Here is a 26,902-nt window from a genome sequence, read left to right as displayed (position 1 = left end):
GCTTAATACGCCCGATAATTAATCGGAACCGTCGACGTCGATGATAACACCGCTCGGTTATCCCGATAGTACGGAACGGGTCGCTTAAGTGGCCCGTGTCCGGAGTCGACCTGCGGCGAGGTGCGATCGCCCGGTCTACCCTCCGTGTGGGTACTTAGGTAGGTCGAATTTGGCGAACAACCCTATCCCACGCGGGGGCCGATTGGCACGATCATGGTGAGGCCGAAAGGCCCACCCGTGACTAGTTCCTGGCGTTAGTCCGAGAGGGTCACGACAGAATTGTCCGTCCGGTGGGCGACGTGCCGCGATTCGAGTTACGTGGCCGTTCGCACGCCAGCGTGCGCGAATTCGCAACACTGGTGTCAGGTCGTGGGACACAAACCCATCCCCCTCCTCGCGGCACTTGTGTCGGAGAACGGGAAAATGGCTCTCCTATCTCCAGCTCAATTCACGGGAATCGGTCCAGAGGTGAGAGGAGCGACCCCCGATTCCCTCCAAATTACGAGCGATTCAAATTAACCTTTTACGAGAAATAAGATGGCGTCTCAAGGCGAGCGGGAGCCGGGGGTATTAGAAATGGATTTAGAATGTGTAGAATCCATGGTCCAGGATGAAAACCCTGAGCAGGAAATGTTGGTTGTGCAGGAACACGAACTCCCCCAACCGAACCCAGAGCCCGAAATAGGTGCGGCGGCGGCCGCGGTGTATGACACCTCCCCTCCCCTCTCCGCCAAAACCCCCCGATCCTTGCCGAATCGGCTCAGCTGAGTGCATCCAACATGGCCCAGCTATGTGCCATGCTGGCGGCAATGACAGCGAGGATGGATACAAACACAAATGAAATGAAAAACGAAATAAAAGGCATGAACGAAAAAATGGATACAAACACAAATGAAATGAAAAACGAAATAAAAGGCATGAACGAAAAGATGGATACGAATACACAACAAATGAAAACGAATATGGAAACAAACGCACTGAAAATGAAGGAAGAATTGAAAGAAATGCGGGGTGAGACGCAGACCATGGGCCGAAGCCTGCAGGCGGGCATGAAGGCAGTAAACAGGGAACTCAAAATGGCGACGCCACGTGTGGGAGCGAACGAGCTGGGAGTGGGTGCAACGGCTGTCAGGCCTGCAATGAGGGCGGGTGACAAAATAATTTGGGGGGCGTGTTGGGCGAGACTGGTAAAGGTGACTGAGAGAGCAACAGTGACGGTGACCGAAAGGGAAAAAATAAAAGGGGAGACCGAACCGTGTGAGACGAGACACGAGGTGACGACGGAAAGGAGGAAAGAAATAATAGTTGAGACAAGGGAGATAACAAGGGAAGAGGTGACTGAGTTGGTGGAGACACGGGAGATGGGAACGATAGAGGGAAGACTACACGATGAAGACGGGGTTAGTGACACACACGCACACACACACACACACACACACACACACACACACACACACACACACACACACACACACACACACACACACACGGATGTCGTGGAGGACGATGAGGGGGAGCTCGCAGAGCGTGTCGGGACCCAGTGCGAGCAGCGGGATGGCCTCCTTCGGGAACGAGGGGAGGGAGTATGCCCCCTTGAGGCGAGTCACTACCAGGTGAGTTCAGTCGTGTCGAGCGAGGTCAAGGGGAGGAGTGCTGTGGACGGGTGCACGCCGAGCTTGGGGGGGTATAGAGGCCCCAGAGACTCTTGTGGGGACACGAATCCCCAGTGTGGTTGTCCCGGTGTGTATGGTGCAAGGTGTGAGTGCGTCCCCGTGTGTGGAAGCGACCCCGTGGGTGAGTGGTGTGGTGAGTGTGCCGAAGGGCGTGTTCCTCAGCACGCCATGTGTAAGTGAGACACTGTGGGCGAGTGTCACCACGTGTGCAAGGGTAATGGCACGAGTGAGTGAGCGGCCGAGTGTGAGGGAGACAGCGTGTGTGAGGTCGCTGTGTGTAAGGGAGATGTCGGTCGGCATGCGGGAGCACGCAGCCGCGTCTCCCGGTGTGAGTTTGATGGAGTGGTGTGTGAGCGTCGTGACACGCAGGTGTGCGTGGGTCGAATGGCGACAACGGCGACATGTGAGGGACAAAAGCCGGGTAGCGGCTGTAGCTGTTTCGGGGACCGTGCCGGGTTCACCCAGCAGCGAGCGCGAGGTCCGTGCTGTGCAACGCACGAGGCCCCCACGTGCTCGCTTGCGGGAGTGAAGTCCTGGTCCGGAAATGCACGCGGTGGATTTGTCGATCCCGCGGACGGACAAAGTTTAGGCAGGATTACCGATTTGGACCGGACGGGTTCTCCACGCGAGCGGGTGTGTTCAGCTCCAACGGGCAGGGCACATGTGTTCACGTGGGGAACCCCTCGAGACGTGAGGCTTGTGTTTTTTTTATGCGCCGGGTGACGTCATGGCTGCGTGTGTGGTTGGAATCCGGCAGGAGGGTGAATCCCTGCCTGATGGTACCGTCCAAGAGGGACGATTGACGCGAACAGCTGCCATGACGTCACGCCACAGGTGCGCGGCTGTGAATTGCCGCGCTGGTACGCAGGTTGCGAGTTACCGCGCTGGTGCTGCGCATGTGAAAAAAAAAAAAGCAAGCCTCGCTTTCAGGTGGACAGGATTCCCAGGCAAGGGGTGGATGATCCCCTTGGCCTGGGCACAGGATGAAACTAGCTAGGGGGAAGGGTTAGCTTAGTTAGACCGACTTCATGGGGCAGGGGTAAGTCCTCATGGAGTCCGTGGAATGGATTAGAGGGATTGCAGCCAGATTTAGGATGGGAAATGATTTTTTTTGATTTTGAGGACATGGACAGACTTGTGGATGTGTCGAGGGGACGTAGTTTAGCTACGTAGTGTTAAAAGGAACGTGCTATAGTGTAAGGGACGACGTGGGAGCACGAGTTAGTTAGGGGATGCAGATAGAAGGATGGCTGAGTTCAGTGGTGTGTGTGTTGAAGAGTTGATGAGTTTGAGTGGAAAATGTGCTTGGTGAGTGAGTGAGGCCAGCGGGTCTGTGTGAGTGGAGCGAATGTGGAATGCATGGTGTGATGAGTGATTGGGGGGAGGAGTGACTCCCACCCAAGGGACCCCAGGGTCAGTGTAAAGTGAGGTCGCTGGGTTAGTTAAATTGAAAAATGGAGGCCGTTTTGTTGTTGGTGGGGAAGTTGGCTCGATACCCATTTGGAGGGGTGCAGGAGCCCTGTTGACGTGCTGGGAGCGTGGCTGCGAACGGTGAGTATCGCTGAGTGGGTACCCCGGGCACCAGGCTCGTCGGCCGTAGTAGGCCAAGGGCCCATGGGGGGCCGGGATAGCGTAGTGGGCACGGGTGCGCCCGCTTGGTGCAGGGCCCGGGGCGCCATTATCCGCGTGGGCAGTGTTGTGGGCACGGGTGACCCTTGGAAAGGGGCCTGGGAAGCCAGCCTGCCACGTGTGCGTTTCAGGGGAGGTGCCATGGGGGGTGGGGGGACACTCCCCGGTGTTTAGGGAGCTGGTAGGCTCGGAGGCAGTGTCGTGCCTGCCAAGGGGAGCCACGCGTCCCAGCCATGAGACCGTGTGAGGGCACAGAAAGAAAATTGGGGGGCGAGGCCCAAAATTTGAGAGGACACCAACACAGGCGACGGTAATCTGGGTTTATAGAACCAATAGTTTAAGTGAGAGGCGCTTGTTGAAAGCCCCGGGGTAGTTTAAGAGTTAATGGTTGGGGTAGATTAGGAAGTGTACCCTCCGCACCATCCATCCCCTCGCTCTCGATGTGGGCCGCTGGACCCACTTTCGGTTAAGATCGCTGAACTCTGGGGAGGCCATCTTGAGGCTTCGTTGGGCCTCGACACAGGACGCGAGCTCTCCCTTGTTCCCCTCCGGGAAGGGAACTTAGGGGTTGGGAGTAGGCTTGTAGAGGATAGGTTAGCCGAACAAGGACGATAAAGGGGGTTAGGGGACGATTGATAGTGGGGAAGTAAAATTAAAAACAACAAAAAAATAAGTTGGGGCTAAATGGGGTTTGACAAATTAAGGGAGTGGGTATGGACAGTGACAGGCAAAGGCGATAGGTTGGGAGGGAGACCGTAGGGTCGGTCCGAGCCCACCTTCCGTGTGGCAAAAGTTTGCAAGCTGCAAGAACTGCCCTGTTGGCAGCTACAACATGGGCCTGCAGTGGCGGCCCATGCACCGTGTTTGCGTCCATCCATTCATCCATCCATCCATCCATCCGTTGTGTTCAATGCGTGTGCCACTTGAGCTGGCACGGAGACTGCGTTTGTGCAGCCCATGCACCGTTGTGGTTCACTGTGTTCAGTTCAAAAGGGAAGGCCTTGGGAAGTCCAAAAGGGAAGCCAGCCGGCAACGTTCCCTGTCACCTGCATTGTTTGAGCCAGAGACTGCATGCGAGCAGCCTGGCTCCCTGCTAACTGCTTTCTTTTTGCAGAGTCCATTGATCCTGGGCCATGGTTTAGTGTAAAATTTGTAAGTTAAGGTTAAGATGTACTGTACATATGAGTGCACCCCCGGCATGTCTGTCTTAGCGCAGGCAATTTTATTTAAGTCGTCCGTGTGAGTGGGTTTGTTTAGTTAGTTACTCAGCCCTCAGGTTATTTATTTTGGGGACACGAATACCATGAATGTCGCACTCAGGGATCCGTAGGTAAAACGTACTAGGGGAGAACTACACATGATGGCACACGAAAATTTGACGACTCGGGACGAGTCTGTAAAAAGGGGAGGGGGTAGTGTTGCAGTTGAGGAAATTCGCAAACCACCATTCAGGTCCCGTAGGTGAGATATCTCTGTAAGTACATGTGTAGTTAGCCCCAAACACGTTGTTGAGAGGGAATAATTTTGATTCATTCGGGCTGCGACCCTTTAAGATAGCCGTTTTTCTGTTCTATCTTTATTTTGAACCAACCATGTCTCAACCGCCATCACACAACAACCACCAACCGCAACGCCGCTTCACAACAACAACAACGCCAACAGCCACGACCTTTACCTTCACAACTCGCTCCCGCAAACATCGCATCACCGCCATTCCAAACGTCGCCATGGCCATGGACCAGCACTTTAAACCCTCCACCACCTTCGCCTCTCCTTCTGCGGCCATTCCCGCACCGCTTGTGGGCACGGAGCGTCAGGCTGTCCTGGCCTCGTGCAGGACGCGCGCCGAGCCGCGGGTGCAAATTGCGGCCTTTCCGAGGGGAAGTCGGATCAGGAATGATACACGCCCACTTCTGATCCGTCCAATCAGCAAGCGCGGGGCGGTTTGGCCCCGCCTCCAGGCGCGTTGGAGTAGAATTGATATATGCAAATTCGAGGATCGGGGAGACTCACGTCCCTTTTTCTCCGTCCAATGGGCGAGCGTGGCTCCACCCCCGAGCTCGTTCTGATCCAGAAATTTGCATGTGGGTTCTCCTGCCGGACTCTAAAGCGCCGAGCGCGGGGCGAATTTAGTCAGTTTTGAGTTGGAGAGAAGGTTGGAGGCAGTGAGTTGGAGTCAGGAAGGTCGAGGCAGTTTTTGAGTTGGAGATAAGGTTGGAGGCAGTGAGTTGGAGTCAGGAAGGTCGAGTCAGTTTGGGTCGGAGAAGGTTGGAGGCAGTGAGTTGGAGTCAGGAAGGTCGAGGCAGTCAAGTCGGGTCTGGAGAGTGGCAGTCTGTCGGGGTTCGGAGTCTGTCGGGGAGCTGCAGAGAGAGGAAGCCTGGAGCGCGGTCGAGGTGATTTGCTGCAGTCGGCTGAGGAGAATTGCGGAGGGGACCGGATACCTCGGGTCCGAGGCAAGGAAGACGGCGGTCGGCGACGAGGTCGCAGTGGAGTCGCTCGTCGCGGGACCCAAGCAAGCCAGCTATCCTCTTTCCCCAGAGCATCAACAATTCCCCCCTTCCCCCCCCCCGCGCTGAGATAGTGCGAAAAGGGGGCCCCGTTCCCATCCCACTCCAAGCAGTGCCAACGAAACCCGCGAAGGAGCGCGGAGTCGGGGCTCCGCCGCCACATTTGCGGCTCATCACAAAACGGGTAGGCTCCACCCGGTCTCGCGCCCACAGACCCCGTCTGCCCCCTTGTCTTTGAGGGTGGCCCTTTTCTTTTGCTTTTGAGTAAATGTGTTGTCGGCGCCGTCTGTAAAGTAAAACTGTGTAAGTGTTGCCGTGTGCTCGCGTAGTCGGTAGTAGATCTGCATTGTTGTGTGCCTTTTGTAACGTCTGCTTTTGTTGCATAATTGTTGTAATTGTATATGTGTGCTTTCCGTGTGCCGCGGAATAAATGTGCCTTATGTTGAACTGTTTTCCCGTTTCGCTTCATCTTTTCTTTAATTGAATTTCCATCTTGCTTCACGTAAAGGGTTGGTAGTGGGCTTAATACGCCCGATAATTAATCGAAACCGTCGAGGTCGACGATAACACCGCTCGGTTATCCCGATAGTTCGGAACGGGTCGCTTAAGTGGCCCGTGTCCGGAGTCGACCTGCGGCGAGGTGCGATCGCCCGGTCTACCCTCCGTGTGGGTACTTATGTAGGTCGAATTTGGCGAACAACCCTATCCCACGCGGGGGGCCGATTGGCACGATCGTGGTGAGGCCGAACGGCCCACCCGTGACTAGTTCCCGGCGTTAGTCCGAGAGGGTCACGACAGAATTGTCCGTCCGGTGGGCGACGTGCCGCGATTAGAGTTACGTGGCCGTTCGCACGCCTGCGGGCGCGAATTCGCAACAGTATCACCAACTTAAACCAGGGTTGTACATTAACCCTTTTTTGTTGTGCAGCAATCTTTCATTTCTTGCTTTTGAAATTGTCATATTGTGTAGTACAGCTGACTCACCAATTTGTGTTTTTGCATAACCATTCTGCAAACAGATTGGCAGATGCAGCATAATTCACCATGCCAAATACATCATAGTCATTGTCATCATCATCATCAATGTACTTATTGCAACAATGTACGTCATCATCGTCGTCCACCATTTTTGACGGAGCATTGGTGCTGCCGAAGTAGTCTCTTAGCAATGGTTATTTTGGGTGGTTTACCGTTGCCTTACCTGCAAGTATGCCAAGCATTAATTTTGGAATTTGATCAGGATAACAGCGCTAACTCGCCTACTCTTTGTGAAAGACACTGGTAGGATATTTAGTGTCTCCCAACGACCAATTATAGCACACGGGTCCACCAGTTTAACATCAATTTGAGAAATACATTGCCCTGCATGCGATAAACCAGGATGACACTTTATAGGCTAGACAGCTCAAAGGCGAATGCGCATATCTATGCTATCCTTTCGGCCTCAAATGCTTTACAGGAACTCTTGTCCAATGTGGGTTTTCCCGACACTGATTCGTTTATAGGCATGGGAATAAATTTGAAGCTTATTTCCTGAACGCTCCTCAAACTTTATTATACGTGGGTTTGAATATGCCGCTGTGACCATGTCATGCGCAGAGTGATGTATCCTGCCATTTTCTACCACCCGTGCTGTTTTCATTCTGCATAGCGCTGCCATCGAGTGAGCTTGTGTGCGGACGATTTATATTCCTCTGTTATTTTGCCATATACTGCACCCTTAAATATAGTATGGCACTGAAACGTCATACCTCTCCAAGTGGTAATGGAGTGAATAAATCCTGTAAGGTTCTGACATTAGCAGAGAAAATCGTGATTTTTCGACAAGTGGCATGTTCGAATGAGTGTAGCGTTGCTCAGCCATGATTATCATGTGAATGAGTCCATCATGCACCATTTGTTCAAGTGAGGATAAGAATCGCGCTGGTGTGAAAGCTTCGACACATGTAAGTGCAAAGGTGTCTCATGGTCCGAGGAGAAATCCTCTCATTGAAAAAATGGAGAGGTTATTGAGTGTATCGGAAGACAGCTTAACGGTGCACGTGCGAAAGTCTGCAAATGATTGGAACGCCTTCAATGCTGAGCGCCAATGACCCAGCAACGACCCCAGCAATGTTCGCTCCATCCTTCTCGTTTCACTCGGTTGCGCTGTCTTAGCTCGGATGACGCTCAGCTCAGCAAAGGCTCCAGACGAAGGACAAAGATTCCACTCGAGATTCAAGAGAGACGGGACGAAAGAGAGAGACCGACTGAGCCCGATTTGCTCTCTTTTATAGAGCCCGGAGTGAAGGAGGAGCCATAAAGCAGATAAAAAACCCTGTTGACATTTCCAAGCTCCCCTATTGGCGCAGAGCCGTACGCCCCCCCCCCCCCCCGGCCAGACTCCAGAGCTGAAAATGGCTTTCAGCCTGTATCTCACTGGGCTGCGACAGCTCGCGACAAAATGCGAACGGGATTCTCCAAAATGTCTCGAAACGTTCGCGGTGGTTCTCAATTTCCTCGCGTGAGTCGCAGGACGTCGTTTTGGTGTCGCTTGAATTTTGAACATGTTCAAAAAATTCGTGCGACAAATTTTCTCTCAAAATAGTCGCAGAGTCGTCGTGGTTGTCTCGAACCCTTCTCAATTTAGTTTCCATGAGTCAGAAGGTGCGACAAATGTGAGACAACTTTGTGAGGGATTGGCGACCTATGAAACGAAATTGTGACTGATTGGAGAAAAAAATGATAATCTGTCCTGGGACCCCTGAGAGTTTCGTAATTGTATCGCAATTTGTTCTCAATGACGTGAGACATACACAAAATGTGAGATATTCGTGAGACATACGCAAAAATTAATTCAGTGTGATTCTAAGTGAAAATTATCGCTATTTTATCGCAATTTTGTGTCTCCAACTAGTGGCGAGCTGTTGCAGCCCACTGGGATACAGGCTTTAGTTATGCTCCAGCCTGGCCACGTGACACAGCTCCATAATTAACATTAGCCAAGGGTCTTCAGGAGCGCTCTCCGGCCATGAACGTTTTCATTTGGCGGAGCGCCAAGACTATCTGGATGTTGTTGAAGAGCCCCAGTGCATATTTGCGCTTCAAGTTGCACGTCAAAATACCCCGGCTCGTAATATCCTTCATTCCCCCAGCATCCTCAGAGACTGGTGAGCGTCCAGGGAGCTAACTGTGGTTGGGGAGGTTTCTCGCGGTTGTAGTGAGGTGGAGGAAGCGCTGTAGCGTTTGTGGTGATGGTGTTGAAGCGTTGGGAGTGGTTGAGGGGATTGTGGTGGACAGGTCGGGCATAGGTTGTTGTGCGGATTTTTAGAAGGCATTGTGAGGGTTGTATTGTTGTGGTGAGGGTCTGAGATGAGGTGTCGGTTGGTTTATGGCACGCCGTTTGAACAGGAGATTGAACGGGGATGTTACAGCATGACCTCATAGCCCGTCACTGTCTGGCCCGTGGTGTGCTTCCATGCAGGGATGGTGAGGTTTGTGTGTGAAATAAATGGAAGTAAAATGTATGAAAGAATAGGATATTGAAGACCTATCTAAAAGCCCTCCGCAATACATCTTGTCCTTTGTACCCACTATTTATGTGAAAAGTGCCAACTAAACTAATATTAAAGAAATGGCTCTCGGGATCACTTTATGTTTGGTGCCATTTCCTCGGAGGAGTCCTGGCTTTGCAAAACCGCAACAATATATTTGTATATGTATTCCCTCTGAAGTTTAATTAACAAAAAAAAAATCTATAAACTGGAGAGTTCATACAACACCCTATCCCATACAGTCTTGAGAAAAATAGGACATGGGAGGTGTCTGCGAGCGGCAAATATGATTGGTCAAGATGATGTAAAATGCTGTAATATATTGTCTGAGAACTGCTGAAGTTTTTTTGAAAATTCCAATAAGGTGATTTGTGCTCTCCAGTGTTGGACATAACTCATTTGAAATAAAATAAAGGTTGGTAAAGGTAGGAGAAAAATTTTTTTGGAAGTTTACCACCGTTGATGCATTCTCTTTTACACTACCTTATTTAACATGTTACGTTAATTATTTGTGACTGTTGTTTGTGTCCTTTATGACACCCCTATAAACAGGAAGTTTTTTTTTGTTGTTGTTTGGAATAATTTTTAAATTTTGCTTGACTTGATGAGATTCCATACCATTTGCCAAATTTAGAGCCAAAGTATTACTGAACTGCAGGTTCGTTTTCCAATCCACGTACCGATTTGTGTTGAAAATATAATATTCAATGAGAATTAGGTTGATCCTCGATCATAAACTGACGTTTGTAGACACAGACAGACAGGCAGACAGACAAAGTGAACCAATTGCTTAACCCCACTTTTCGCTTGCCCCATGTGTTGCGTTTTTTGGCCACATTCCCCTATCCCCATTTATCTCACAAGGGTTTAGGCTTGCACAACACGGTTTTGCCGAACGTGCTGTTTTCCAGAAACCTAACGCCCTGCGTTGAACAGGATATAATTTTTAAAATTGATGGCAAGGTGTACAGAGCTGTACAAAACCAAAATATACAACATGAGAGCTTCAGAAAAATGGTTGCTTCACAAACACATCGTACATCTCATGTACAAAGCCCTGCTAAACCGTAACACAATGAAGTGGCGCTTCATGTACTAACCAGTCTGTCCATTTTTGGAACTTGTATTAGTCTGTCCGTTATTGGAACTCGTGAAGTGAAATGCACAGCAGAGCACATGGAACAATCTTGGAAAATGGGTAAACAAGGACCAGTTTAACCTTATTTTTTGCCATTTTGGTGCACAAAATGTGACATTTCCATTCTTGGCACTCTGGTTTTAAAGGCAACTGAATAAGTGAGCACTTGTAAGGTGTCACATGTCACCATCTTCTTTGAAACCCTTCTGCCTTTGTGATAAACTACAGCCACTCGATCAAAGCTTCCTTTCCTTTGAACGCAGATTCACCTTAAGTAATTTGAGCATATTCCATATGGTTACAGACTCCAACTTAGAACGGCACTCGATAGAGTGCATACCTCCACCAGGCTGAACAGTTTGCGTTTTGTATCCCACTGATAAGCTGGATCCGGATTCGGATCTTCACCAAAATCGAATTGATTCATCCTTGTCACACACCCAACGTGTCCACCAAGTTTTGTCCAAATCTGTCCATAACGTTCTGAGATATCGAATTATATATATATATATATATATATATATATATATATATATATATATATATATATATATATATATATATATATATATATATATATATATATATATATATATATATATGTATATATGTACATTTTTGCCTGATCACTGGTGAAGAATCACTTAAAAATTCTAGTATCCAGTCCTTGTCACACCCCAACTTGTCCACCAAATGTCATCCAAATCCATCCACAACTTTTTGAGATATCCTGTTCACAAACAGATGGGTGAAAACATCATCTCCGTCCACCTTCGGTGGCAGAGGTAATCATGGTATGCGTTTAAATATGACAACTCTTGAGTCGATGGACAGGAAGCAAGTTTTGTACAGGACTCTGCTGTTGGTTTAGCTTTGGAATTGTCTTTCCATCACGTCTTTGGCATTCTCAATCACATATTGATCTCCGTTAAATCCGTTGGAATTTTTTTTTTAATTATTTCTGCAGGTAAACACATTTTAATCTTATTTTGTTCCCATTTTGTGGTTGTTTGTCTATTGATTTTGAGAGTTCATATAAGCTCCGAGGAGAGGCAAAGGTACAATAAATTAGCATAAGCGAGTGGATTCACATTACACTTGGCACACTGCCAGATTGTACAATACTAGAAACGCGTGCTAACTTGTGGGAGAGTAATACCTCCTCCCTCTGGCAGGGGTTAGGAAAGCACTTTCACGATGGCATGTGTATATTGCAAGTCTCCTCCACAGCTTACTTGTAATATCCCCTCTTCCCACCACCGGGTGACACTATACGCTACAAATTTGTGTCTTCCCTCATTCCCAAACCTCAACGACAAAAAAAACCTGAATCCTTCCCAGGCTCACCCCAAGTACAACCACAAAATTTCAACTCGTTCCATCCAGCAGTTTAGCAGTGCATACAACTTGTATTTGCCACACAACCACTTGCCAAATTATTTTACACACACTTTTTAAAAGAAGTGGGGGGGGGGGATATTGTAGTTGGCTCAGTCCGTCTGCTGTCACACTATCTCCTCCTAAACAGTTGTGCAGAAATTCACCAAACTCAGTGATTTTACCACAATGCAAGAATGTGTAAGAGCAGTATCACTTTTGGCCCTGCCTGCTGGGGCTCTGGGGTGGGGTCAAACGGTAAAATATAAACCGATGCAATTCCGTCAAATTTAAAACTTTTTTTTTTTTAATGAAACTTTGCAATCAACATTGGGGGGGGGGTACGCATGGAATATGTTATGATGTTTTTGGATTCGACCCCCGGTTCATATCCCAGTATCTGGTGGGGGGGGGGGGACCTGGGATCACAGTGGTCATAACAGAAAATTTTTTTTCTTCTTGTTTGTTTGTTCTTCAAGTCAAATTTTGATTTTGGGTCATTCCTGGTGGAACTGTTTCTTATTGCCATCTTTCAACCATGATTGAGGTGGGAAACGTGGGTACTTGTGATGCCTTCATTGTTGGAATTTGTGAGGGTCAACTGTACTTGCAGTTTGGTTACCTTTTATCACCCTTTCAATATCTCTACTGAAGTTGCAGGCTCGCTTTATGGGTCGTGTGATGAAAACTTTGAGTATTTCAGGGTTTCAGCTTTTAAATATTGCTTTGAACATAACCTTCCATTCTGTTGATTTTGCAAACTGCATTGTTTGAAGTAATTATAGTTTGTTATGACACAGTCCTGGAAGAAATACAAGGGGGAGGAGTCCATCGAGGTTGCACTATCATTACGGTGGATTCTTTAGTTATGGAGTTTGCTTAATATTTACGCAAGTGCCTGATTTTACTCTTTTTATCCCCATTGTAGCACGATGCCCCCATTAAAACCATCCACTGGATAAAAGCTCCAAACTACAGCTGCGTGATGACTGGTGGGTGGGACAAGGCATTAAAGGTGTGTTTGACCAATACCTGTCTTCACGTCCATGTGTTAAATGGTGACAATTCGTTTTGTAGACACCTTGAACTTCTTCTTGCGATGGTGATCGAGTTATTGATGTGGAATTAAGCGGAGAGCATATTTTTTTTTTATAACAAGTAATTGTAGTTTTAACACGTATGATATTCAAATCTGACTGTACGTTGTGGAATTATTTAATTTTCCCGAGGTATTGTAAGAGTAACATTTGTCATGTCCTTTCCGTTTATGGCCATGCTCTTTCCAGAGTGTCTGTGCTGCTCGAGCGGTCACGAAGCAGAGAATGCACTGAGTTGTTTGCCATTCTTCTTCCTAGCGATAGTCGGGGCAGGAGTATGGAATTTGTCCAGGATACCAGCCCACAATGACCTACCCTTTTCAGACTTTTACCATGTATGGATATTGTGGATACTTGATGTTCCAGACTTTGCTGGTGAATATTGAATTTTTCTTTTTTTTTGACATGTATTTAATTTCACCTCAGTTTTGGGATGCACGGACACCGAACCCCATGCTGGTACTGCAGCTACCCGAGAGGTGTTACTGTGCCGACGTGGTGAGTCATGCATAACATTCAGACTTGACTTGCTGCACTTTAGATTTCTTGAATAAAGGGGAGTCTGCATGTTTCCACTCTCAACAATTGCCTATTATAGTGTTACGGCTGTGGAAATTCGCAAACCACCATTCAGGTCCCGTAGGTGAGATATCTCTGTAAGTACATGTGTAGTTAGCCCCAAACCCATTGTTTCGAGGGAATAAATGTGATTCATTCGGGCTGCGATCCTTTGAGATAGCCGTTTTTCTATTGTAATTTTAAACGACAAACCTCCCTGCAAACAACAACTGCCACCAACTACGCCACAACGCCAACCACGCTACAATTACCCTCACAACAACCACCACCATCTTCGCCACTACCCCCGCTGACGAACGCAAACCTCCACGCAAACAACAACCGGCACCAACAACGCCACAACGCCAACCGCGCTACAATTACCCTCACAACAACCACCACCATCTTCGCCACTACCCCCGCTGACGAACGCCATACTCCACGGTCCACACTATGACGGTTTCCGCGTTGGAAACCGTCGAACGCAAGGAGGGAAAGAAGAAGGCACAACGATGGCGTGTGGATTTTTCCCACCTGTTTTTCCCGTCTGACTTCCCCGTGCTTTGGAGTGGCGGAAGAGCGATGCAGGTCAAAGGTGAGAAGAGGTGGGGGCCTCTTTTTGGGGGAATAATGCTCTGGCTCCAAGCCAAAAACTGACTCCCTTGGCCCCCGGACGGAGCGGGGTGGAGGGAAAGCGTGAAGACATGCCCCCTTCGAGAAGCTTCTCCAAGAAGCTCGAGGGGAGGCAGCGCCGAAAACGGGGGTGGAATGAAGGGCGGAGCCCCGGGCTATTAAAGTCGGACACGGGCGGAGCGCTTTTGGTGGTGTTCTTGCTCTCTTTGTCCTGTTCGCTCTTCCGGCTCGTTCTTCTCTTTGTGGTGGCTGCTGGCCTGGTCTTCTGTGGGGCAGTCCCGAGACCCCGCTGGTGGGACGGAGCGTCTGCCATTCCACACACCGCGACCTCGAGTAACTACGTTTCCCCCCCCCCTTCTATCCGCGCTGGAATAGCGCCGGAAAACCCGTCCGTGGCGTCGAGTGGCCAACACGTGCCGGTGCGAGGCACGCCGGAGAGGACTCGCCTACCACGCCAGGGCACGGAGTCGCGGCCAGGCGCGACCACGCCGACGAACGTGGGAGAGGGACTCGACGGCCCCAAAGGGAAGTCACCATTTTCTTTTCGGGGTTTTTGTATGGATGTGTGGTGGCGCCGTGTCTTGTAAAGTAGAACTGTTTAAGTGTTGCCGTGTGTCGGTCATATTCGGTTGGAGCTCTGCATTGTTTCTTTTGTTTTCATTGCTATATGTGCATTTTTGATTGTGTATGGCTGTATATGTGTGCTTTCCATGTGCAGCGGAATAAATGTGCATTGTGTTGAACTGTTTTCCCGTTTCGCTTCGTCTCCTTCCTTTTAATTGACCCTCCATCCTGCTTCATGTAAAGGGTTCGTAGTGGGCTTAATACGCCCGATAATTAATCGGAACCGTCGAGGCCGACGATAACACCGCTCGGTTATCACTGTAGCACGGAACGGACCGCTTAAGCGGTTCGTGTCTGGAGTCGGCCTGTGGCGTGGTGCGATTGCCCGGTCGACCATTCGCGTAGGTACTTAGGTGGATCGAATTTGGCGCGCAACCCTATCCTGCGCGGGTGGGCAATTGGCACGATCGTGGTGAGGTTAAACCCCCACCCGTGACTAGCTCCTGGCGTTGGTCCGAGAGGGTCATGACTGAATTGTCCGTGGGCGACGTGCCGCGATTCGAGTCACGTGGCCGTCCGCACGCCGGTGGGCGCGAATTCGCAACAATACATTTGGTTCCTAGGACTCATACCCTATACCTTTGAGGGATTTCCACAAGGTGTTTTTTTGGGGGGGGGGGGTGCGAAAAAATAAAACTTTGATTACATTTATACCTTTGGATTGTAATAAAAGTTACACAGCTTCAATTGTGATGTAATGTGTGTGTGTGTTCACGACTATAAAATTTAATGTCTGGGGCTCCATTGTCTCTGCTGGGGGGAGGGGTGGAGGAATGCCATGATGGAGGGGAGTGGGACTCGGGATCCCTTGCCCACAGTAGATAAAAACGATGTTGGATGCACCAGGGTCGCCTTCACATGTAGATGAAATCAACATGACAGGTATATCAACCACCGTAGGAAGCAGGGAGCAGCTGACATTTTTGACGTTAACCCTTTGTTGGAGCAAATGGATTAAGGTCTGAAACGTCAGGATCTCCTTGCTTCCCACAGCAGCTGGCATACCTCAATTGACATCTTGTTGATTTCATCCACTGTACTACCTGTTCATCAACACAGATCTATACCTGCCTTCATCCACAAGGCTACTTCATTCTACACCTTAACGTGTGGAGGGTGTGTCAGTTTGTGTGGTTGTAAAATTTGATTTTTTTCATTCTCGATTATGAATCCTCCCAACTGCAAATCGATTTCCATGCAGTCCTTTTGCAATTTTTCACATGGAATATCCTTAAACAGCCCAAACCTTTCGTTTGTCGTTTTATGCATTTGTCGTGCTACATTGTTGTAGTCCGAGATTAGTGTGAGGTATAAGAGGCCGAGATATTGGTATAGCTTTCTGATTTGCCTGTATAATAACCAATCGCCACTGAAGCTGTAAACATGTGACTTCTCTGTGGCAGTTCATTTTGATACAATGAAGGGGTGCCTTTCATGTTTTTTTTGGTCACCATTCATATTTTATACATGTATTACATTAAATTTACAAAAGATTTAGATTCGTGACTTTTAATTGAAGGTTCGCATAAAACTATTTATACTTGCAGGTGTATCCGATGGCAGTTGTAGCGACGGCGGAACGAGGCCTGGTTATTTACCAGTTAGAAAACCAACCCTCAGAGTATAAACGCATTGATTCTCCTCTCAAGCACCAGGTGTGAGACTTTCTTCCCTGCCCCTGTTTTATAAACATGACCGTTCTCACATTCCATGAGGTTGACTTCTCTCACTGTGTTTGCGATCTGCAGCACCGCTGTGTCACCATTTTTTTAGACAAGCAGAGCAAACCCACAGGCTTTGCCTTGGGCAGCATTGAGGGAAGAGTGGCAATTCAGTATATTCAGCCTGCCAATCCGTGAGTGACCTCTTCCCCTTTTCATTTATTTCCTCGTAAAATTTTGCTCGTTCCCAATGCTTCCTCCTTCCACTTCTCCACGACCCCACTTCACCTTGCTTGTCTGTAAGTCACGATCACCTATGTGTCACTATCGGATGACCACACCAAGTCATGGAGCCGGTTGGAGTAAATGGCCCATTTAACCAAAAACTCAGGAAGCAGGACTCTTTCCACAATGTTGTTTATAGAAAACAAACTATATTTACAATTTTCATACTTAAGCCAAATTACCCCGATTGTCTTTCTGCTATCTTTAACCAAGCAAATATATCGAAGTATATTTCACTAACTTGTAGCGAAAGCAAATGTGAAGCGGTGGACAAAGCAGAAGTAGACCTCAGGTTCTGTGTAGCGCAGTGATGCTAAGAAGCGGTTCTTTGTTCCGTGTCTTCTTGCAAAGTGGTACCACCTCAGATTGATGTCAGCCTCACCATAGATAACCACTCCTGCCTTCTTTGGTAAATCCCCAGCACAATAAATGACCCAACATGAGCTCAGAAGTCTTGCAGAACAGCCCAACAAAGGATTGTGCCAACAGCTGAGGCTGGAGCTCTGAATGCTGAGCTTTCAAGAAGGTGCTCAGTTCTAAGGGAGAACCTACCTGAGTAGGAATTCATGTGATCTCAATGAAGTGACTTCACTGCCTTTTTATTATATCTGCCAACATCTTCTTTTCTCCATGTCTGGTTTGTGTGTTTTGTAAGCTGCGTCCCTCACCTCCTCAATTGCCAATCAGACAGGCTGCGTGTGTTTCCAAGGCCATAACTTCTCTGCCCTGCCATGCAGCAGTGCAATTGTCAAACCAGGATGACTGCTTTCGACCCATGATGAGTTGATATAATTTGCATGCCGTTTTTAGAAAAAATATCAACCTCGTGCACATATCTCTACTCTTGATTTCTTAACTCCCTTTGAAAATGGTAAGCAATTTCGATGACAAAACAATAATAATCTTGCATGCTCAGTTACAGTATATCCCATAACAACAATTTTGTCGACGATGTCATTAAAACGATATTATCAAAGGAAATCATCACGATTCAATATGGAAGTTCTATAATGGCACTCGGTGGAGCTTCCGCCAGGCTGAACAGTTTACGGTTTGTATTCCACTGATGGCTCAGATCTGGATCCAAACCTGAATCAAAATCTATTGGACTTGTTCTTGTCACCGACCCAACTCATCCACATAGGTTTGTCATAATCCATCCACAACGTTTTGAAAGATTCACTTCACGCTACATTTCGTTTTGGCCCCATCTCACAATGGTCAAGAATCGGTGAATTTTTTTTTTATATATATTTTTTAAATTCTCGGATCCGGATCCAGATTTTCACTAAAATCGAATCCAGTTTACCTTGTGACACACCCAACCTGTCCACCAAGTTTCACCCGAATCTGTCCATAACCTTTTGAGATAACCTGCTCACAGGCACAGGTGTGAATACATAATCTCCATCCACCTTTGGTGGTGGAGGTAATGAATTGTGTATTACATATCACTGTAATTTTTATTCATGCTAGACCGAATTGTAAATGTACAGGGTGGCCTGAAGGTCACTTTACCTCTCCCCAGTAAAGGATTCATTCTTGAACTCTTTTAATATACAGGTTTTGTTGTGCAATACTTGTAACAATTAATCAGTCATTGTATCTGTATGAGCTCCATCATTCTCCTTGCACCACTGAGTCTTCTTCGACACCTGCTGTAGCATTTGTTGAGTCACCTGTATGAAAGGATCTACGATTGCAGCGCGCAATTCTTCAATTGTCCTATGCCGGTTTGTCGACACTTCCTCCTTGTTGAAGTCCCACAAAGAGTTGTCTGGAGTTGTTAGATATTGACTATGTGTTTGCCACGTTCGAGGAATTGGTGATGTTGGTGATCTGTGAAAACTGTCTGCACTGGTGTAATTGTTTGACCTGTGCGTACCCTTTCATGCACCCAAACACAAGCAACCAACTTTTCTTGGACACTGTAACAACTTGTGTCCGCTATGCCATCTAACTTCCTCCTGCGTCAGTGAGTCAGTGTTTCCGCGTAACGCTGAGGGGAAGGGAGGTAGGTGCGATAATTTAGCAGGGGTGAAGCGACTTTCAGGCCATCCTGTACAATATGTTGAAGTTGGATTTTTGCAGCTTGTGGAAAGATCATGAGTGTTTGCGGAATTTCTGCATACTACCGCATCTGGAGCAATTTAATGGTAACAAGCAGTTTCTGGCCCCATGTGGAAATCGAATTTGCAAGCAATTTATTCATCCTGGCACTTTTGACAACGCTTATGAACCGTGTATATAATTGGCAAAGCAGAGCTAAGGGTAGAAGTGAGTCCTAATTGGATTTGTGCAGTGCTGTGGTGATGTTTGAGGATCACTTTGTGTTTATCTTTTCGATAAACTCCAGTTTGGGCTTTGCCCAATGATTGGTTGGACATCAATTGATTAACGAGCCTTGGTTTTGTGACATTTGGTGGTTTATCTGAGATTGATCTTCCCACCGGCAATGTCTATTGCGGCACAAACTTGCATAAATCAGGTAAAAGTGCCTTTGGTGGCGTGGACTGCACAAGGTTGTTTTTATTCCTCCTCAGTGGCACAACAGTTTGCTGCGCATGTCTTCAGACTGCAAAAGCCTTCATCGATGTTTGTCTTCAAGCAAGAGGTGACCCCATGTGTACGGAGAAAAAGGATAGAGAAGTATTCTCACGGAGTTTGCTGTTAGGTCATATGAAATTGGGCCATCAGTCAGTTACAGTGAGCGGAGAAGGGGCGAGCTGGGTGCTGCTGCCTGCATCTGGTGACTGTACTATGGTGTTTTCGAAACTTCATATCGAAGGCAGCTACGAGTGATGACCGCTTTGGAGAGGGAATGTAACAGGAGTGTGCTCTTAGGAATGAGTATCTGTTCGTTGAAGTGTGTGCTGAGTTGAGGATGAAGAAGTTGAAGATTGGAAGCAATCTTGGCTTAGAGGGCGAAGAACTGCTACAGTTATGGTTGAACAGAGAGAGATTGAAAGAATAGGATTATAGGCTGAAACGAAAAACAAAATGCTTGATATTAATTCCACGCTGTTGATTACGACCAGTTGAAAAAACACTTTTGAAGTGGTACGATTTTTCTGAGGAGCAAATTGATTGTTGGGCCTTTAAGGAGATTTGGTGTTCCTGTACCATTGTGTTTGTTTATTCCTGCTTGTCCATCTGAAGTGACAAATATTTATTCCATTATCATCGTCTCATCTTGTCATCGTGGTTTGTTTAATAAACCCGAATTTATCCCCGAGGTCATTTGTGGGCCATTTCCCCACAAAATGGCAACTATTCGAAATCTATAGAGTTTAAATGCAATCCCACTAACTCTGCCTGATATATAATGCACGTACATTGAACGAACAGAAATACCTAAAAAAAAAAATGGAAATATCGAACAAGGTCCTACATTTCACTTATAAATTCCTCTTAAAAAATACTTACCGTGTACGTGTACTCTTGGTCTAATCCTTTCCCATTCTTTGTCACAGCACAAAAGATAACTTCACGTTCAAGTGTCACCGATCAAATGGGCAGACAGGGCCACAGGACATCTATGCAGTAAGATGTGTTGACAGGCATGTCTTGGCCTTGTATTGTGTTATCTAAAATGTGGACGTTCTCTTTATTGTTCTCCTTGATTTCACTTCAGATTCTTCATTGTGAGGCAGGGCTCTCATTCGACCGCATTCCAAATGATTGATCTTTTCTTGGTAGTTCATCCATGAAGCAATCTGATGCGATGCTTGAGCACATGTTTTTTTCCTTTTGTTTTCAGGTGAATCAGATCGCGTTCCACCCGGTACATGGAACTTTGGCAACGGTTGGCTCGGACGGACGGTTCAGCTTCTGGGACAAGGATGCTCGGACCAAGCTAAAGACGTCTGACGTTTTGGACCAGCCTATTACTGCTTGTAGTTTCAACCACAATGGCAACATATTTGCATACTCCTCCAGCTACGATTGGTCAAAGGTATTACTCGGTGCTTCTTTCTAGCAGTGGCTTTCTATTTGAGTCGCATGATTTTTGTTGTTCCAAAAACTCTAAATATTCTGCAATTATAACCTTTTAGGTAGATCCTAACAATTGTAATTATTTAACAAGAAAAGAGCAATCAGAGATTGCAGATCCTCACCAGGACTTGTTTTGTGTGGTGTATTTTATGTGTACTGGTGTGTTATGTAATTAACAAGGGACATAATTAGAACTGCCACTTTATAAATGCTGGCAGTGATGACCGGGTACCAAGATGACCCACTTTGATTCAACCCCGCTTTGATCGGCGACCTGACCCTGACCCATGATGTTTATTATTATTATGCAATTGAATTTCGAATGGGATTAAAATTAATTCAATTCAAATCAAATGGAAGACCAAATACATACAGTCCTGCATTGGATTAAACAGAAGGAACCCAAACAAGCAAAAATAAAAGATTAAGTCATCAGGAGGAACCTGGATCGGATTCGCATATCAGCTGCGACTCCTCTACCCTCAAACCCATCCAGGCACAGCCAAGTGAGCCTTATTTAAAATAAATAAATAAACAAGAATCCAGATCAAAAATTTAAATAATTCTGGCTGCCAGACCATGCGTCCGATCCATTTGAAATTTAATATATGTATTCTCCATTACTACGAGATCAAAATTGTGAAGTTTTCACGTTGATTGATTAAGCAGTTCCAGAGAAAACATTATTTTATATTTTCCTTTAATCCATGATGGCTGCCAAACCATGTGACCTATCAATTATTCCTTAAACTTGTATACACATGGCTTTGGGAACATTTTTGTTGTTTCCCTTCAATCTGTCCAGCCGTTCTGGAGAAGAAGATTTTTATAGGTTTTTAGGGTAAATCAAATATGGCTGCCAAACCATGTGATCTATATCATATCATATGTGTGTCCCTTTTGTTCCTCATGGATAGGCGGTCATAGGTGGAAAGTTTCACCTCGATCTGTCCAGCCACTTCAGAATAGAAGATTTTGAAGGTTTTTTTTTTTTTTAAATACAATATGGTTGCCAAGTCACGTGACTGATGATGTCATCAATTTCGTTTTTTTTCTGTGGACCATTTTATCCTGAGATAACCCTCAAATTTTCATACTGATCAGATGTAACGTTTATATATGTTTATATATATATATATATATATATATATATATATATATATATATAATATGCAATTATGACGTCATAACGAAGGCACCTATGATGTCATTTAAAAAAATCACACTTATTTCCCATGAGGAGTACTTGCCATGTGCCAAGTTTCAATTTTTTCCTTGGCACAATTTCAGCGATACAAAGGTCCAAAGTTTTTCTGCTTTTCCAACATGGTTGCCACACCATGTGACATGACATCATAATTATCAATAGAACATTCTACATGAGTAGTCGCTCCGATGGTGAAAATTTTGTCTCAATCCGACAAGCTGTTGCAGAGAAAAACATAGTTCTGTGCGGACAAACAGACAAACAAACAAATGAAAAATCACTCAGTGACAACTTGGCGAAACGGAATGACACTTGGTAGGGCACATACCTCCGCCAGGTTGAACAGTTTAAATTTTATATATTTTTTCAGTCAGGTCAGGCCAGATTAGATCTATGACTTGCGACAGGTATCATGTAAACCTGAACTAACCTGTTGCAGGGTCGGGTTGTCGGCGACGATACAGTCTCCCCCACCAGGTTTTGTGGTGAGGAGGGTGTTTGGATATGGACACCCAGCAGGATTAAAAACAAAACATGTCAAAGGGCTTAGGAGCTCCTTGTGAGCCAACGGCCATCCATATCTAGTGCCCAACTGTGTCTGTGGACATCCTCCTGCAGTTGGGTTGCTTCTTATTAGGAGGTTGGTGGCAGCATTTGCACTCCAGCCACCGTAATACCCTTCATTCCACAAAACACAAAAACGCAAAGAAATCTGAAAACCCACTCCGCGGGAGGTACCTCCTTTGCAGCTTCCCTTGGCAGGACAGCTCACTGGGTGACGGGATTGGGGCAAAGCCTTCGGGACCCCCAATCTTTGATGATCGGAGGGAAACCACGGGGTAACATTCCCGGGTCAGATTGCGAGAGAGTGTGGTGGAGTGGTGCTGAGGTGTCGTCCACCAGACGGTGGTCTCCTTGGGTTAACCTGAGGCGGTCCCTTCAGGTGGGTGCCTGGAATGTCCTATCCCTAAGAGAGGATGATCACCTGTCTCTGTTATCATCTGAGCTCAAGCGTTTGGACATCGGTATTGCAGCACTCTCTGAGTTTCGGAGACCGGATTGCGGCGAGATAATGGTGGGTGGTTACACCTACTATTGGTCTGGTCGCTCTGATGGTTACCATTCCCAAGGAGTTGCTGCAGCTGTGTCCAATAAGCTGAATCAAATGATAATTAAGGTAACACCGGTCATCGAGCGTATTATGAGACGAAGGATTCGTCACTTCTTAGGTGTCATTTCCCTGGTCTCTGTTTATGCTCTGACTGAGGCGAATGATCACACTGTGAAGGATGCATTCTACGCCACGCTCGAGTCTGTGGTTGATCAGTTCCCCAGACGAGATACACCTCTAGTCTTGGGGGATTTCAATGCATCGACTGGAACTGAAAGGGATGGTTATGAGACGTGTGTTGGTCCCCATGGGTCAGAAACTATGAGCCAGAATAGCACGAAGTTCCTTGACTTTGCAAGAGAAGTCATGGACTTAAGGTGGCCGGTTCATGGTTTCAGCACCCACAAGCTCATCGCTGGACTTGGTATTCCAACGCTGGCGGTGTGGTGAAGGAGATTGACCATGTCCTCATTGATGGTCGCTGGAGGACGATCCAGAACTGCAGGGTCGACCAGAGTGCTCAGTTCCTCAATACTGACCGGCTTGTTGTCGAAACTCTGAAGTTGCATCTTAAATCCAGGAGAATGGTACCATCCCATCCGAGGCTGGATGTTGGCAAGCTCAAGGATGAGAGGGCAGCTGAGGAGTTTGCGAACAAGCTGAGTGGAGATTTGAGGAGTCTGGGTGCTTTGGGAGGTCCTGAAGTTGTAGAGTGCCTTCAAGACCACCGTCCTTTATGTATGTCGGTGGATGTATTGGAACTCACCGTAGGGCAAAGAAGAATTTTGTCTCTCAAGGGACACTGGATACCTTTGACCAGAGTTGCAGGGCCAGGCTGAATGGCAGAGCTGAGCTGTTCAGGGAGCTGAGGAGTAAAACTGTACGTGCGCTAAGGGTGGAGAAGGAGGCCTATGTGCGAGGAATCTGTGAGGGGTTAGAGCATCACCTGTGGTCGTGATTCTCGTCCTGCTTGCAGGGGAATTTGCGCATTGCGTTCATCCAAGCCCATATTTTGATTGTACTGCAGTTCGAGCAGAGGGTGCTATGCTCTTGACAGAGGAGTCTGAAGTGAAGGCCCGCTGGGCTGGTTACTTTGAGCGGTTGTACGAAGCTGATCCCCCAGCTGTCGAGTTGGATGTCAGGGTATTACAATCCCTGTTGCTGACCCTCCAATCAACTGTGGTCCACCTTCGCTTGTGGAAACACAGGCTGCGGTGAACCGGTTAAAATGGGGTAAAGCTCCAGGGATCTGTGGGCATTCATGCTGAACTTCTCAAGGCTGGTGCAAATGCTGCACTCGTGACGTTACACGCAGTTCTGTGCTCTGCCTGGAACACAGGCATCATCCCAACTGACTGGAAGAGAGCCTTGTTGTCCCTCTCTGGAAAGGGAAGGGTGATCGCCAAGACTGCAACAACTACCGAGGGGTGACTCTGCTCTCACGACCGGGCAAGGTCTTTGCTCGGATAATTCTTGAGAGGGTTCACCACCATCTGCTTGAGCACCAGCATCCAGAGCAGTCAGGCTTTACACCCAAGAGGTCATCGATTGACTGTATCCTTGCTCTTCAGGTTCTCACTGAACGCAGACGAGAGTTTCGGCAGGGGCTGTTGATCTCTGAAAAAGTGTTTGAATCAGTGAATCGGGATGCCATCTGGAGGATTCTTGGTCTTCGTTGGGTGCCACCAAAATCGATCTGATGTCTGAACTCTACTCTGGTACTGAGAATGCTGTGAGATGTGGTGGTACCATCTCTGACTTATTTCCAGTTGTTACTGGAGTTCGTCAGGGGTGTGTACTGGCCCCCACACTCTTCAGCACTTGTATGGACTGGATTCTCGGGAGGATGTTGGAGAGATAAAGCTGCGGTGCATCGTTTGGGAATGTCAAGATCTCTGACCTTGATTTCGCAGCTGATGCAGTCATCTTTGCGGAGACTTTAGATATCCTTTTGGGAGCCCGCGAGGTGCTGAATGAGGAGTCGGAGCCACTGGGATTACTGGTTTCCTGGGTCAAAACTAAGATCCAGGCTTTCAATGACATCTTGGATGCCGCTGTCCTGTCTGTGCCTGTTTGTGGTGAGGATGTTGAGGTCGTGGATAGATTCACTTACCTTGGCAGTGATATTCATGTCTCTGCCGGCTGTGAGTCAGAGGTCAATAGACGTCTGGTCAGGCCTGGGGAGTCATGGATTCACTGGATCATGGGGTATGGCGCTGCCGGTACCTGTGCGGAGGACGAAAGTCTGAGTTCAGGTTCTTGGTGCTTCCAGTCTTGCTCTATGGATGTGAGACTTGGACTCTGACCAAGGATCTGAGACGGAGACTTAATTCCTTTGGTACCAGGTCTCTTCAGAGAATCCTTGGCTCGCGCTGGTCGAACTTTGTGTCCAACGAGCGGTTGCTGAGAGAGACTCAAATGTGATTTGTTACCTGCATCGTCCGTGAGCGTCAGCTGCGGCTGTACGGACATGTGGCTCGCTTTCCTGACGCTGATCCTGCTTACCAGATTCTCTCAGCGAGGGAGTCTCGTGAGTGGAGGAGGCCAATGGGCCGACCACGTGCCTCGTGGTTGCAGCAGTTTGATCGGCATCTCAAGGAGATGGAGATGGGCCAGGCATCTGCCTGGGGGATTGCCAGACGGAGGCCGCTGGAGTACCGGCGGAAAGTGGACGCAGCGACGCGCTGCTCTGGCGCATGCTCCCATACCTGACCTTACCTGATGGGTCGGATCTGAATCCAGACCTAAACCAAAATCGAATAGATTTGTTCTCGTCACCTTAGCCACCAATTCCAATTCTTAACCAATTCATCCACTTAGTTTTGTCATAACTCTTCCACAACTTTTTGAGATATCATGCTGCACATAATGTTGGTATCGTGATCTGAGGCGGGTAACCCGAGACCTGTGCTGAGCCAGCCAGCGTTATAACCCCCGGAGACAGCGGTGCTATTAAGTTACGCCGAATCTTCAAAATTTGGCTGTCAAGTCGGGTGCGATCATGCTGCACATATCATGTTTTTGGCCCTGTCTCTCAATGGTGAAAGAATGACTTAAAAATTCTCGAATCCGAATCCAGATTCAGATCTTCACCAAATTTGAATCAATTGGTCCTTTTCATCCACCTAACCTGTGCACAAAATTTCATCTGAATCTGTCCACCACTGTTTGAGAAATCATGCAATATCGTTTTTCGGCCCATCTTTCAATGGTGAAGAATCTGTTGAAAATTTAAATGATTCTCGAATAAAGATCTGAATTCAGATATTCACAAATTTAATCAATTCTTCCTGGTGGCATTCCCAACCTGTCCATCAAGTTTTGTATGAATCCATCTGAAACCTTTTGAGATATAGTGCAATATATCGTTTTTGGACCTATTTCTCAATGGTGAAGAATCACCTTAAATTCTCGGATCTGGATTCAGATTCGGATTTTCACTTAAATCGAATCAATTATTATCAATTAGTCCTTGTCACACACCCAACATGTCCACATGTGTGGTGTGTGGTGTGTGTATGTGTGTGTAAACATGTAGGGTATCAGAATGTGAAATGGAGTCCTCCCAGGGCAGGCTCAAAATATTCACCTTCATTTTGGTAAGGGGTCACAATTCATGGACCAAGCTGTGAAGTTTTCTGTTCTCAAAGTTTTGTGCTGAGGGCTCTCTTCAGGATCGTTGCTGAGACCTGGACAGCTTCCAACTGTAGTTAGTTCGTAATAATATTCCCAGAGATGGTTTTTAACGTCTCTGTCAGGTTCTTTGTCATCATTCCTGTAGCTCCAACTCTCATTGGTACAACTTTACTATTCTTCAGCTTCCAGGATCCTTTCACTTCATTCTTGATGTCTTGGTGATTGGTCATTTTCTTG

At 47.2% G+C, this 26,902-nt stretch overlaps 1 protein-coding gene across 3 annotated transcripts in view; it reads left to right on the top strand.

The window, feature by feature from the left end:
* RAE1 (ribonucleic acid export 1) overlaps positions 1–26,902 on the top strand; it is a 74,312-nt gene that overhangs the window by 12,140 nt on the left and 35,270 nt on the right. For all 3 annotated transcript variants that reach the window (XM_085853747.1, XM_085853750.1, XM_085853749.1), the window contains exons 6-11: positions 12,786–12,872; positions 13,381–13,452; positions 16,317–16,424; positions 16,518–16,624; positions 20,189–20,258; positions 20,476–20,670. In XM_085853747.1, the coding sequence (XP_085709873.1) occupies positions 12,786–12,872; positions 13,381–13,452; positions 16,317–16,424; positions 16,518–16,624; positions 20,189–20,258; positions 20,476–20,670 (639 nt within the window). The remainder of the gene's footprint in view (positions 1–12,785; positions 12,873–13,380; positions 13,453–16,316; positions 16,425–16,517; positions 16,625–20,188; positions 20,259–20,475; positions 20,671–26,902) is intronic.

This window comes from Eptatretus burgeri, chromosome 14, assembly GCF_056783735.1.
Source record: "Eptatretus burgeri isolate ZD-2024b chromosome 14, Ebu_testis_v1, whole genome shotgun sequence".
NCBI lineage: Eukaryota > Metazoa > Chordata > Myxini > Myxiniformes > Myxinidae > Eptatretus > Eptatretus burgeri.
The sequence above is the reverse complement of the archived record's forward strand: the minus strand, read 5'-3'. Positions and strand labels throughout refer to the sequence as shown.